General features: G+C 42.6%; 1 protein-coding gene across 4 annotated transcripts in view; it reads left to right on the top strand.

Annotated features, from left to right (window-relative positions):
- The window catches only part of PLD1 (phospholipase D1), a 180,076-nt gene extending 172,690 nt beyond the window's left edge, over positions 1 to 7,386 (top strand). For all 4 annotated transcript variants that reach the window (XM_045850837.1, XM_045850833.1, XM_045850835.1 and 1 more), the window contains 2 exons: positions 126 to 243; positions 2,351 to 7,386. In XM_045850837.1, the coding sequence (XP_045706793.1) occupies positions 126 to 243; positions 2,351 to 2,575 (343 nt within the window). In that variant the 3' untranslated portion in view covers positions 2,576 to 7,386. The remainder of the gene's footprint in view (positions 1 to 125; positions 244 to 2,350) is intronic.
- Positions 7,387 to 15,565: the final 8,179 nt, after the last annotated feature.

Raw genomic sequence — 15,565 nt, 5'->3', positions numbered from 1 at the left:
CTTATATAGATATAAACACACACATGTGCACACACACAGAGTTTTAAGAAGTGACCACTAGAAACAATGCCTGCAGCAAACTGCTTTATCTGTGTTACTCAGTTTGGAGGACACTTGTATTTCAGGCTTGTGCTTGGCTATCTTTCTGACCCAAGTGAGGACATTCAGGATCCAGTGAGTGACAAATTCTTCAAGGAGATATGGGTTTCAACAGCAGCTCGAAACGCTACAATTTATGACAAGGTAAGTCTCACATATCCCTGCCCTTTTTTTCATTGAATATCATCACCAAAGCACATCATTATTTCTGCATATTATTGGAATCACTATATTCTTAATGAGTGTAAAAAACAACATACAAGGTCTGTCCAGAATGTATCCAGCCATGTACTATGAGAACTAGAGGCATTTACTGAAGAAGGTACAAGATACACGAAACATTGTACATAGGACAATGACACCTCAGTCCCCTTCAAAGTAGGCACCTTGGGACCTCACATAGTTCTAATTGCCATTAGCTGCACCATTGTATTTTCCTGAATCTCATCAATGGTCTAAAATCTCTTCCCTTTCAAAGGTGATTATAGTTTTGGGAAAAGCCAGAAGTCACAGGGTGCCAAATAGTGGGGCTGCGTCACCTGGGTGATTTGATGTTTCACCAAAAAGTTCTGCATGAGAGCAGGCTCATTGTTGTGGTGAAGCTGCCAATACCAGATGCCCATAGCTGCATCCTTCTGAATCATCCAAATAGTTTCTGCAGAGGAATATTCAAGCTTAACATAAAATTTGACGCAGATTCCTTGCTTTACTCAGTCATTTTGAATGCAACAACCACACAGTATACATGCTCACTCAACAGCATCTACTACCCTCACTGACTAGTACAGTGAAGTCATCATTGCTCATGCATACATATTCCAAACCACTCTCCTTGGCTGCCAGGTTACGTTGATGTCATGCAAACTATTCCCGTTATCTTAATAATGGCTGGATTTTTTCTGGACAGACCTCATATCTCCAAGTTGTACTAAAGTACCTCTTAATAGACATTAGAAAACAAAGTGGCAAAAAGCATCATAGATGATGGTTTAGAAGAGACTTCAGTGGCATTCTGATCTCTCATCTGATCCAGGAATCCATCAGGATCATCCTTAGCAGGTGGTTACCCAGCCTTTTTACATGTCTGATGACAAAGAGAAAAGAGGCAAGAGAGGTCAAAAAATGAGTCAGACCTGGGTCCAACCCATCTCACCCAGTTGCGGGTGATACAACTGTGTACAGTGACTTAACATTCTGAGCCTCTCACTCTTCTATAATTGAGGAAGAATATTTACTAGGGTACTTACAAGGATAAAGAATAGTCTATTACCGCTAAATGTGTTTATCACATAGTGCATGGTAAGTGGTATCCATCCCTGTAATGAAGCTTAGTAATAATGAGACATTTTCTGTTTTGGACAGCTCTAACTTTGGAAAGGTATTTTAAAACCCACCCCATTTGTTAGGGAGGTCAAATGCACTTCCTGGTAAGTTCTATCCATTGATTATGTACAAGAGTTAAGGGTTGTCTCACAGTGAAACAGGTTACTTCACAAAGTAGCCAGCTTTCTGTCAGAGCAAATATTTGGGCTGAGATCTATTGACTGTCAGATTCGGTACGAGTGTGTTCTTCTCCAGGACTTGTGGAGTCCCTTCCAGCACAGGACTTCATCATTCCTAAGAAACATGGTGACTACATAGCCTTGTTTCGTGCTGAGAGTCAGGCCATGATCAAATAGGTCATGTGCAGGGAGTCTTTCAAAACACCGTTTGTAAAATGCCGCGGACAGCTTGTTTGGATCCTGGATTGGGGGGATAGCAGCTATCGAAGACATTTTAGAGTAAATCTGAGTGTGGACCCTGTCTTAAATGACATGCAATTGATTTTCTGAGGTGCGAGAATAGCATTGTGATTATATAGACACACGCCTTTGTTCTTAAGGAGCTCATGCTGAAGTATTCAGAAGTGAAGTGTTATGATGTCTGAAACTCATTTTCAACTAGCAAAATAAATATGATTGATAACTGTAAGTCAAGGTACAGATAGGAACATTTTCCAAAATAAAAAGAGAAAATAAATTATGCAATTTTCCTCTTAAGCTAGAACCTCCATTGAAAGTAAAGATTGATTATTATCCAAAAAAAATATCATCAGTGAAATTCCTTACCAAGAGCTTGACTTTATCCAGGGGTTAATAATTTGTGCGGATCAGATATAGGAATCTATCTCTGACTTTTATTTTTGGAAGGAAGCAGATCTGGCAGTTTCTTTGTAGGAAATAAGAAAAGCAACTCTTTTGTATTTAACCAGGTGTTCCGGTGCCTTCCCAGTGATGAAGTACACAATTTAATTCAGCTCAGAGACTTTATAACCAAGCCCATATTGGCAAAGGAAGACCCCGTCAGAGCTGAGGAAGAACTGAAAAAGATCCGTGGGTTCTTGGTGCAGTTCCCCTTTTATTTCTTGGCTGCAGAAAGCCTCCTGCCTTCTGTTGGAACCAAAGAAGCCATAGTGCCCATGGAGGTTTGGACCTAAGAGTTATCGGCTCAGAGACTTCCACCTGGAGAATGCACCCAACACGGTGACTGTCAGGATCCCCAACTACCCAGAACAGCCCAAAGCACTCTTGTACCCAACCCACAGACACTTCTGGTTGGCTGGGAAGGGCTGCAGTCCCACTGATGTAAGGACGTTGAATCTCATCGGGGCTTTCTCATTCCTCCTGCCTATCCTGTGAGAAAGGGACTGCATTTTTACTGGCAGCATCTACTCAACGACTTAAACGCATACTCCAAAGTGCCTTTTCTTCACTAACAAGAATGGACCTCTAACGGTGATCTAGGTTGCCAGAAGTTGTCTGAACCTCCTTGTTCTTCTTGGACCTTCATTTATGCAGCTAATGTCTGCTGGGCCTGCCCTCATTTCATAGTCCAGGCACTGTTTGAGATCTTGCTTGTTGTTAGAAGATACGGTGATGCTGCTGCAAGGTTCTTCCAGGCTACGTGGAATGCCCTTGCCCCTCTGGTCCTGAAGTGGCAGTGTGCACTCCAGCAAGGGTGTGGTCATCACTCCTTTTCAGTGACCGGCAGACAGTAAAGAGTTTAGTCTTCACAGCAGTCTGCACTAGGCAGTTCTGGTAACATCGATGCTATATAATGTATATCCTGACACCACAGAGTAACAGGAAGGAGTTAAATTCAGTTATTGAGGCAGGGATTTCACTTGGCCTCCAAAGGCACTGACAAGATGTGTCCCCCTGATAGGGCCCACCTGATCAAATTTGGAAACCTGCATAGGATATCTGATTACACAGCAACTGATAAAACGCAAACCGGGAGCACGCAGCCTTCAGAAACCTTTGGGGGGGGCGGGGGGAGGGGATGGTATCTGATCCAGATAAGAAGATTCCTCAGAGTCCTATAAAATTTCCTATCATTCTCAGCTGCTAGATTGATGGAAATTTGAGTTTTTATATTTCAAAATGAAGCCAGTGAAGGCAGTTTGTCTTTCAAGAGAATCAGAGGTTTCCTAACTCGTGTCGCAGTTAACAAGCGTGAGCCTGACCTTTTTTGACATTCAGCTCTCTAGCTGTGTTATCTTCTTAAAGAAAAATCAATTGATTGCAAAGTATGTGCTACTTCGCTTGCTTTATTAAATATATATTAACATTCCACCTGGAGGATAGAGGTAAGGATATTCATTTATTCATATTGTTGTAATCTGTGAATTGTTCTGGAAACCATTTTTTTTTCCTTTTTGGGCAAGAGTAACCTTTGGTATACCATAGCTCTAATTTTACTGAGCAGAGCTGTTCTTAGAGCCGGAAGAGCTAATGTGGGCTCCCAAAAGGCCTGTGTCCATAAAACACGGGGTAGGTGCACTGCTTACATGTCTCTGTGTTGCCCGGACAGGATCTCCTGTGGGTTGTTCTTCAAAGAAGAGAGGACCCACCCCCTTGTTTGTGTGGAGCTCACAGTCCAGTGGAGAAGGCTAAACAGGGGCACAGAGTCAGTGATCTGGGTCAGTAGGAGAGACACAGCGTCACACCCAGGAAAGGCTTTCACACTTAAAGAACTTTTCACAAATGGAGTGAGACTATGTAAACCACAGTGGAAATGAGTAGCCTTTTATGAATGAGTAACTTTATTCTCAGATTGCTAATAAGGAAACAAGAATTCACTCTCCAGCAGTTGTAAATAGAACATTTGCTATTTATGAAAGTTTAGATTGGCATTTAAAGTGTTGAGTGTATGTGGAATACGTGGAATACGTAAGGATTTCTTATAGTTCATTTTTAACCATTTTTTAAACTGAAGAACAGTCAACAGACTGGCTCTGGATTTTGTGTAAACCCATGACAAAAGATAAGAGCCTAAAAGGACCCTTGCCCTTTTAAAAAAATTACTTAATTCAACCTTCCCCCATTTTATAGATGAGGAAACTGAGGCCCAGAGTGGTCAAAGGACTTAATTAAATGTACCCAACTTTGGTGAACCTGGGAGTAGTGAAATTCCTACAGTCCATCATTGGCCTCTCCTTTCACTTTGTCATGGATTTCAGATAGGACATCTCTAAGCCATTTTGAAACCCTGTGATACTATGTATTTAGGTGCTGGTCTGTCTCCCCTGCTAGAACATAAGCTCTCCAGGACGGACAGTTTCCTGTGTGTTGTTCATAGTGTATCCCCAGAGCTTGGAACCGTGCTTAGCATACATGAGGTGCTCCATAAATGTTTGCTGGGTGAAGGAAGGAGGTGGAGGAGAGAGCTAATGAAATGAGGAACTTACAGTCTCAGACAAGAAATCTAACTGCGGGCTCCTATGGCGTTTTTCTCCTACTACGTTTTCTCAAAGGCAAAATGCTCATCTGCAAAGATGAGGGGATACAAGATCTGCTTGGATGGGGTTTATGGGAAAGCCAGTGCAGTAATTGCCTGTTTTGTAGTAGCAGTTTACACTGTGCAGCATTCTGCCAAAATTGTATGAGATGTGGATGTGAAATGTATTGTGTGGCCTAATTACCCTTCCTTCTCTGACACCATGACTACCAGTAGAAGCTCAGATAATTTAACCTTGCAATGTCTGGCATAAACTTGAAAATGCAAATGACCCAAAGCCTTGAAAAACTATTATGAATCAGCTCAACGTTTCAAATTGACTGTAATCTTTCTGAACACATTTAATGCTGTACCTGACACTCTGATCATCTGCAATAATTTTTGTTTTCAAGAAGGAAAATTCTATGATCTTAAGAAATGAAGGGTAAGAAATGGTCATAGCCTTAATATTAAAGATATTCAGATTGTCCAAGCCTAGGCGTTGGGAGGATGTTCAACACAGCAGGTCTGGTGCAGGCATTTGCTCTTTATCAAGTGTCTACTCAGTGACTCACCCTTCAGAGGGATGTTCTGAGTTCTCAGCCACAATGCATCACAGAGAGGGCCAGGGGACTGGTCGTTAGGTGATTAAGTGGGTTGTTGTGAAACAAAATATTGGTCTTATTTCCACCTTTGGAAGAAAATTTTATCTGTAGTCAAAAATGAGCAGTTAATCTCATATGTAATCACTTGGGAAACTATAATACGTGGTGAGTGAACAACCTCTCCAGATGAAAACAGTGGGCCCAGAAATCGCTGCCGATGGAAGACTACCGGCGGAACAGAGAGTACGCACTGCACGTCATGAAGAACTGGGTCTTTCTGCATCTCCTCATTCCTCATTCCCTCAGCCTTTGCCCACAACCACAGTGCCTCCTCGTTGCCATTTTAGAGGACGACAAAATGTCTCCTGAAAAGAAACAGAATTAGGCCTCTACAGTGAATCTTCAATTTAACTTATAAGTGACTGACACAATGTTATTTGTTAACAGAGATAATCATTCTTTGTTGACATCCCTGGTCTGATATGCCACTTGAGTATATTGAGGTGCCTGTCACCCTGTGTAGCAGAGCTGAAGAAGACCCTCTGTGACTTTTCTTCCCTCTTATTCTCTCTTGTATAAAGTGAGCAAATGCTAAAGATTTTAAGGATACTTTGGAATATATTTTCATTTCCTTGAAGGTCCTCTGAGGCCAATTACTATTGGCAGTTTAGAAGTATAAAATGGATGTTACCAGGCATAGGCCTTGCGAAATTCTTGAATCTGGAAATTCACTGGAAAAGGAGTTTATCAGCATCTATCAAAAAGTTGCAGGTGAAGAATCAATGGATTTGCATTATTTGGGGATGGGGGGCAAATACCATAATGTGATTCCTAATGGCATTTAATTCATATGTGAGGTATTTCTGGCTTTGACTTGAGACTGGAAGAATTCATTAAAGGGACCAAAAAATTTATGGCTTAATTTCTTTTAATTTTCTTTTATACCATTTTAACTTCTAACTTAAAAACAAAAAGTAATCAGACATAGGATAAGTGAAAACTCACAATAATAACTTTAAGTTTTAAAGTCAGACTGGGTGGCACTCCAACCCAAATGCATGCTTCCTTACCCTTTCCAGTTCCCAACTAGCTACAATTGTTTCTTTTATTCTAGATAAATGCTTTTAGGTGAATTTCGTCTCAGTTTGATGCTGGGAAACATAACATCATGCCTTCTAAACTTAGACTCCACTTGGATTCTTCCCATAAAGTGATCTGGACCAAAGGCACTGACATTGTCGTCAGCCATTCTCAAGAATTCAGACCAGCGCACTGAGGCTGGAGTGCACGTCTCTCTCACACAAAAACCAGTACTTGGTGATAAGCATCCATTCAGAGTATTCAGACGTGGGCAGAACTCAAGCTCCTATAGCCTCACCATTACAGCTGGGCTTCCTTTTTTTGTAAAGTTTTATTTGAACACAGCCATGCCTGTTCACTTACCTGTCTTCATGTAAATGAATCCACAAATCGTCTCCCTAGAGGAAGGGTCACTAAGCTTTTTTTAAAAGATGGTAAGGTACAGCAAAGAATGTCCAGACAGAGTACCTCGACCAAACAGATTTGAGTGAGTTTTAATCCCTTCCATAAACAAGGTTTCCAAGTCTCTGTATCTCAGAGCCCAACATTCTGCAATAGATTTATTCTAAGAACAGGGTGAAGTCCTTTCAGGAATGAAAATCACGTTTTTTGGTTCTGGAAAGAGATGTTGCCAGCTAAAGCAGGTTCTCCCAGCTGTGCACTCAGAGGCCAGCATGGTTGATGGTGTTTACATCTAACATGTTACATATAAAGGCTGGTGGAGAGGCGTAGGAGTTTGTTTTCAGAATGAGAACTGTGAACTTAAGACACTCAGTTCCCCTGAATTTTTCTTCTGTGAAGCACTGGAAACAATAAATATATCTATTCTCTACTTCACAATCAATACTTTCTATGCTGGGTCCCTTAACTGCTTTTTTTTAAATGTAAATAATCATTCATCAATTAAAAGTATGAAATCAGCAGCGACCCTCTGTTTGAAAGCAAGAGTCCTCATTGTGCACGTGGGGTTCTCAGAGCCAGCGTGCTGTCTGCCTGAGCTAGAGACAGGAATGTGTGCCTGTGGAACCCTTCCCCGCATGCTACCGAGGCTGACTCCAGAGTCACCGCGCGCGGCCCCTCCTGCTCCCAGTCCTCTCATCCGTGACGGGTGAGATGCAGCTGGTTTCTTCTCAAAGACCAACATGCCATTAGAATGGCACAGCATGAGCGAGGACCAGCAGGGTGCTGGGGCGCACCAGTGAACCAGTCGGAGCAGGTGCCCCGCCTTCGTGGTGCTCACACCATAGTGGAGAGTGCAAAGTGCCCTCCATTCTCACGATAGCAGAGAGCCTGAAGTGAGGGGTATTTGGGGGAACACTGTCCAGCTATCAGGAAAGACGAAATACCGCCATTTGCAACAACAGGGATGGATCTTGAGACTATCACGCTAAGTGAAACAAGTCAGATGAAAAAAGTCAAGAACCATATCATTTCACTCAAATGTGGGATATAAAACTGAAAGCAGCAAAGAACAAATAAGACAGACAAAACTCACAGACACGGGCAACACTGTGGTGATTACGAGGGGGAAAGGGGTAGGGGGCGTGTAGTAAAGGGTAAAGGGGGTCAAATATGGGATCTGGCAGAAGTAACCCCTGTTTGGGTATGGTTGGTGGGGTAATAATGTGGGTGTAATAATTTATAGTTTGAATTTGAACATTTCGCCTAAAATGTCACATGGTGTGCTTGAGTGTGATAGTATTATGTTACTGAATCACATGCTTATGATTTTGTAATAAAAAAGTGAGTTATTGTGCAGGACCCTATACATGGTGACAGAATGAGATTTTACTTCCGGCGGTGAGCACACCATGGTGTGTCATAGAATTTTACACTTGAGACTCGTGCGATTTTATTAACCAGGGTCACCCAATAAATTTAATACACTTTTTAAAAAGAGGCATTTGGATACAAGTGTTGAATTTTACCAAGCTGAGAACAACCAAAACTAGAATAAGATAAATGCTGGTCTCTGAGGACACGAGAGGAGGAACTAGGGGACAACCATGTCACCACAACTACCGATACCAATAACAATAGCTAACGTTAGGGGCTTCATTGGTCAGGGCCCCTTCCCAGGCAATCCCTCTCTCCAAAGCAAGCTCAGGTGGTTAGTCACCCGAAAAGCAGGCCAGCACACCTGCAGACGGCCACCTACGGTTTCCTTCTCTCAGGAGAAGCTAAAGCTCTTTTTCCAGGGGTCACGCCTGTCTCCTCTATAGCTTCCATCTTCAGCAATCAGTATGACATTGACATAACCCCTTCGATAGCTGGTATTTTGTTATTTCCTCCAGAAAAGTAGTGTGGTGGGTCGGGGGCAGACAGAGGTGGAATGGGGCAGGGTTCTATGGAAGGAGCTCAGACCTTTTGAAGTACAGAAATTCCTGGCTGGGAGTGGAACAAAGACCTCTTTCTTTGAGTTGGAAGCAGCTAAAAAGCTAGAACATACTAGGTAATTAAAAAAATATTTTTTTCATAACTCGTCTTATTAGAATTAACGATTCTGGTTAGAAATCCAAGTAAGAAAGCCAGCATGAACCAGAAAGTTCTCTTGCTGCTACTCATGATTAACAGGTTTAGACCAATACAACTTCTCTAATTCTCTCTGAGCCTAACTTACCAAAACCCCTCCAACCATGCGGAGGGACCCAGAGCATCTTCTGGCCCTGGCTACACCTGCTCTCTGTCCAGCCCAGTTCTGACTATATTGCCTCCGCATTGGTGCTTAGGACTGGTCCTTAGTTAACGCCTCTGCTGTCCACCAGCTCACCACAACCCAGACTTCTAGAACTCTAGCTTGGAACCTGAACCCTAGAACTGAGCTGATTCGGGATGGAATTAAGATGTATGGGAGAGTCTAATGCTGGCTTCACAAGCAGTTACAGATGGTTAAAGTGCCAACCCAGACCCGGCCCCAAGCTTTGTCCAAATTGCCATGTCCCCAGTCAACTCTATTAGGGAGCCCCTGGGCTGCCTGGGTGGCTCCGGCAGCTTTCCCCTCCTTCTTTAAGCCAGGAGGCTCTGTCAGCGCTGAGGGGCACCCCAGGGTTATTCTGCAAGGCTGACAAGTGAGAATTCGTGCAGCACAAAAGCCGGCTGGCTGTGTGAACAGAGGACTTCTGGTGGAGAAAGAGAAAACTGACAGGTGTTCTTCCCCGAAGTCCTCCGTCTTTCTGGGAGGGAGCGTGTGAAAAAAGGAAGATATTTTCAGAGTGGCTGCATGAGGTAGAATTAATTATATAAATTAAAATCAGAACACACTTCTTCAATTCCCATCCTACATAAATCCGCGTGGAAATTTTTATTTTGATTCTTAAATGATCCAACTATTAATTTTAGATACAGGATATGCTCAGGTTCCTGCAGAAAATGTGACTTTTTATTGTCTAAACAGAGTAAGTGTGAAGATGAAGAGCTGACAGTCCATAGATTAAGGTACTCTCAGTTTCTCCTTCAGTGAGCCCTATGCAATAGCCATCAATATCAGTAACCTATTGTCACAATAATGCCGCTTGACAACTTCAAAATCCAGTGGCTTTAAACAGTGGTCACTCACTCCGTATGTCTACTGGGGGTCAGCTGACCCTGGCTGAGCATGCGTCCAGACCTGTTTTCATGTGTCTCTCCTCTTCCCCCTTGGGCCACAGGCCTGGCCACAACACTTTCTTTTCAAGGTAATGGCAGAAGCAAAGGAAGGCCCCTGAAGACAGAAATGCCCCTTACAGACTAAACTGGAACTGGCAGCTGGTCTCTCTGCCCACATTCCGTTGGTCACACACAGTAAGCCCCACGTTCCAACCCAACACCCATGCATCCAGTGGAAGAATTGCAAAGTCACGTGCAAAGGGTGTGGCTACAAGGCTACAAAAATCGGAGCCGATAACGTACTGAAACATCTAACAGTATCTCACCATGTCAGTTCTGTCTGGTCTTCCTCTGAGTATACCTATAGCGCTCCAAACCCATCTGTGCGTCCTTCTTTGCCTGACTGAGCTGCACTTTTCTGTTGTCGAACAAGCACGTCCAATGACTGTTCCTCCTCAGATTCTGGCTTTCCCCAGCAGAAAGATGTCTGGAACTCAGGGTTACGTGTACCGCTTGGGTGAATACAAAGGCCAGAGCAGCTCATGGAAAACTCATGTGCCCTGCCCCAAATAAAATGAAAACCTTCAAATTGTCTTGGTTTGATTGAAAATTCCCTTGATTTAAGTATTCTGGAGTATGTCGCTGTGTCATTATTAAAGATTATGATTTCACTGAGTAGTTGGAGTATTTTCCTGCGATAGGATATATATTTCATTTCTTTGTTTTCCCAGAGACTTCAGATAGTTCTGGCCCTGCTTCCTGACCACAGGTCACGTGCACAGGCTGACAAGGAGAGGGACAGCAGGAAAGACTATTTAAAACTGGCAATTACTGCACTTGACATATTGCTTATTACTGAGTATTTGCATTCTTCATACTTCCCCTCAAGGGTGTTAAATTTTGATTAAACCCAAGGACCTCTGACTGTCTTCCATAAATAGGAAAAACGCTTAAGTCGTAGGCAATGGTTTTGTATGCAAAATGAGTTACTAACTTACCATGCTAATTATTCCTGGTGTGTATCCCCTTAAGTCCTAAGCAGTCCTTTCAGATTTGCGCTAAATCTTCCCATGGCATTCTGGGTGAGGATATTTTTCTTTAAGGTTCCACTTCCACAAATTGCATCATCTCTAAGGGAAGGTTATATACCCCTCTTCAACAGGATCTTGGGTCAGAAATATCCAGTGAAAAAATGTAAAAGGTTCTCAGGAATAAGCAGAAGTCAATGTCACTGTTTCTGAGTATCGAGGGCACAATCCAGTTCTACAAAGATAACATCAGGACTCACCGTGCACCAGGCTTTGCATGCGCCATTTTAGTGAGTCCTCACAACAGCCCCGGAGGGAGCTGGCATTGCCTTCTAGGGTGCCTGCCTATGAGAACGTTGCCCAGCCAAGGCCTCCTACATGGTGCAGAGGCTGGATTTGGATTCAGATGCATATGAACCCACAATGTATTTTTAACTTCGAAGTGGTCCCTTAACTGTTCTCTGGAAGATGAGGAAGAACTATAATGGGCTCCCAACCTCAGACGCATCACTGAAATCTGCATCTGCTATATATTAGATTGACTCGACAGGAAGAAATTCCTTCAGCACTGTCCTTGGATTTTGCAATTCCATCAAAGCAAAGCCTGCATTAATCCCCCACACTTCTGTATTTCTGCACCAATGTGGTTCAAAGAGTCCCCTGTTTCCCAGGTATAAATATTGAACCCAAGACCCAGATGCCTTCCCCCTGGGCATCTCCAGATCATTTATCCTAATTTTTCTCCCCAATATGCACAATTCACATAATCACTCTTCTACACATTTCAGTTCCTGCCTTTTTCAGTAATAAATTTTTCTTTCTTAAAAAGATGACTTTCACACCAATATTCATAGCAGCGTTGTTCATAATAGCAAAAACCCGGAAACAACTCAAATGTCTGTCAATGATAAATGGACAAATAAAGTGTGCTCTACCAATATAAAGAAACACTATTCAGCAATCAGAAGGAATAAAATACTGATAAATGCTACACCATGAACAAAACCTCAAACACATTGTGCTGAGTGTAAGTAAGACGTCGGCCAAAGAGGAGCACCTGGTTCTGTTCCTGTGGGATGCCCAGCAGAGGCGACTCTGTGGGACACAAAGCAGACTGACTGGTGACCGCCTTGGACTGGGGATTGGAAGGCTGTTTTGTTTTTGGTTTTTTTTCTTAGTTTTTAAGGAGCTTAATTCTGGTTGGAAGGGGGTTAATTTTAAAAGAGGAAGGAGGATCTTGGGGTGATGAAGACATTCTAAAACTGCGTTAGGATGATGGCTGCACAATTCAGTAAATTTAATAAAAGTTATTAAATTATACATTTAAAATGAGTAAATTTTACAGTATGTACACTATATGTGAATAAAACTGTAAAGAGGAATCAATTCATGGATAACATTTTCATAATGTTTTTACACAGTAGGCTGCTGAGATAAATGTATTCATCAGCAAAATGAAGATAGAAATTTCCAGCTTAAAGACAATTATCTGAATATCAAATGAGTTATTAAAATAAAGGCTTTAAAATTGAAAAATGGTTAATAGAAATGCAAAGATGTCTTTGACTCAGGAGTGGACAGAAATTACTTTATTCTCTCCTCTAGGTGGTGCTAGAATCTAAAAATAAGCAGCCCCCTGGTAAATGCATCAGCTTTGTAGAAAATTACCTTTCCCTATGAGGTTATGTGCCCAAAGGGAGGTTTTGATGCAACTGTCCTTGAGTCCAGAGCCTTCTCCTGAAAAAATCTTTAGATAGCAGACCTCCAGCTTCACTACTGACTCCTAACCACTCCCAAATTGTCGATTGCACAAGCCATGTGCTGTGGTTGGATGGAAAACATTAATCATCCATCTCTTCCAACTAGTTTCCATGAAATACTCTCAGTGCCTGAGTACTGAGTTAGGGATTAACCAAACCATTTGTAAAAGATCTCAGAATAAACCCAAGCCTAGCAAACAGCGCCACGTCAATGAAGAAACACAGCTGCAGCCCCCCTGCCTGCTCCCACCATCGGTGACAGAAGGAACCATGGATGTGCTATTCTGGGATCACTTTATGTATCAGAAAGTTCATGCTCCCAAAGTTGTAAAAAGAGCTTCTGCATCATATTCAGGTCTTCCATCTGAGTCCAGCTTCCATCTCTCTTTCTCTCTGCCTTTTCCCCCTTCTGCCTCTTTCCGCCCCTCAAAAAAACAAAAAAAAAAAACAGAAACAAAGATGGGTTTATACATTGCCATTTTGCTCTTCATTTGTTGGTTTCTAAAAGAATTTGATTCAAGTAGTAGAGCCAAAAGCCCAGACTGCAAGGTGTGGGCCCCGCTGTGCAGCAAAGGAACACAGAGCCGTCCTCTGAGCCCCGGGCTCCCACCCAAGCTACTGCTGTCCTCAGTTCCAACAGGCCGCAGGGCTGATACTTTAAGGGACTATGAAAGTGGAAGCTTGTGCCCCATGATGTCTTGCAAGAGAAAGAATACAGAAGAAACACAGAACATGCATGCTGGAGTTGTGCAAACAGGCAACTCATTACCAAGAATTTCTCACTGGTGGAAACGCTTTCCCACAGGGGAAGCATTTGAAAAATGGCTTTTGCCTACTAGAGCCCTCTGTTCAGTGGAAACAAATCAGCTTTAAAAATACAATACCCTGAAAACTTCAAAGAGTGGTATTTAAGCAGCATGGAAATAACATCTGAGAAATTAATGCACAATCAATTCAGGCACACAATTTACATCTGCTGTGTTACCCAGATTGTCTCTCTTCTATAACTGGAAATCTCTGGACTTAATTCTGGGAAGGCCAGAAGGAGTTTTTTTATGTTTTCTGGGGTGTAGCTGTGCAACCTTCCACGGCAGGGATATCTGTAACCCTTTAGGGCCACCTGAAGCTGGCGTCTGAAAATGCACATTTCAAATCAACACCCAACAAAATAAGTGTTCACAGGTGTAGGCCTTTAAGCCCAGCCCTCTGCCCAAAACTGCAGTCTTTCCTCTCCCAGCAGACTTGGCCTTTCCTAAATGAAGTTCACTGCAAACAATGAGCTGCCCCTGCTTTGAGGATTGACTGTGAATGCCTGGAAGAGACACAGCCAAGTTCATCGCAGTGAGAGAGAGCTGGGAACCAGGCTTGTCACTGAACCACCGCGCAGCCCTCTCTCAGTGGTCTCATCCGCCCAGGTGGGTATAATGCTGATTAGTGGGTTAATTATGCACAAAGCACATTTAAAGCTCCAGGTTTTGAAGTTAATTATAATGAAAGATGCTGAGAAAGAGCAGGGGAGGAGTAAGAGGGGAATGGGGAAAGGGTGATCTCAGGAAGTCGCTGGAGTTTCAAGGAAAGGGAGTTCCAAGGAGAAGGAAGTTGGTAAGGGTGTCCAGAGCCACCCGGGCAGCATTTCGTGGAGGTGGGGGCCGGGGGGGAAGCCCCAGTAACATGAACAAACAATAGGTGTGGGCCCAGGTGCCTTGTCTTGTGAAGGGAAAGGAAATGAGAAGGGGAATTGCCTGGTGGAGACGTTTCATAGGAGAGGGTTTTCTTTTTTTCATATTGCAAAGACTTTCTTACGACCTCGCATGCCTCTATCCAGTGCTGAATTCACACACGCGGAAATCTAATCTTGCTTGGGACACCATCCTTCTTTGATCGGCTTCTGGTAGGATTTCAACAAATGTTTGTGGGAAGAAGCAAGGCCACACTCTCAGAACTGCCGTGCTTGAAGGCAGAAATCCTTTTCAATCATATTGAAAGATTTCACTCCTTTGTTTTTTAAGATTTTGCACTTCTTAGTTGTGCAGCCTCAGACAAGCAATGTCTCTGGACCTCAGTTTCTTCATGAATGAAAGTATAAAAGTCATGGCTCAGAGTATGCAGGTTTTATCCTGTTTTTTTATCATCATCATCATTTTAATCATCATCATTATAACCCATATTTTACCATGTATAATGTGCACTTTTTTGCCCAAATTTCTGACGGAAAAATAAGGGTGTGCATTATACACAGGTAGTACTACTGTATCTATGTAAATGTTTTTAACTCTTTTAATTATGCTGATGTATTAAAAGTGTAACTCCAGAAAGCACTAATAATGTCCACATCTAAAACAACACCCTTTATAATACAAAAAACAAGTATCTAATATAAATAAATAATTGAATTAAAAAATTAAAACAAAAGATTTTTTTCCTGAAAGTTTGGGCCAAAAAACATGGGTGTGCAGCATACACAGCAGAATACGGTATTTGTTGCCCTGCGGGCGGGGGGCGGGGCAGAGGCTTCAGGACCACACATCTCAATAACTCAGAATATTTCACACAAAGGCAAAGGTTTGAAAAACAGCTCTGGTCTCCTGAAGCCCTCCCTTCAGTAGAAACAAAATAGTTTTTAAGATACAATCTCATAGAAGCTCTTTTT

This window comes from Phyllostomus hastatus, unplaced genomic scaffold (assembly GCF_019186645.2).
Source record: "Phyllostomus hastatus isolate PE091 unplaced genomic scaffold, TTU_PhHast_1.1 phas_contig_86, whole genome shotgun sequence".
In the NCBI taxonomy this organism is placed as follows: Eukaryota; Metazoa; Chordata; class Mammalia; order Chiroptera; family Phyllostomidae; genus Phyllostomus; species Phyllostomus hastatus.
Note: the sequence above shows the minus strand (reverse complement) of the source record. Positions and strands in the feature narration are given on the sequence as shown.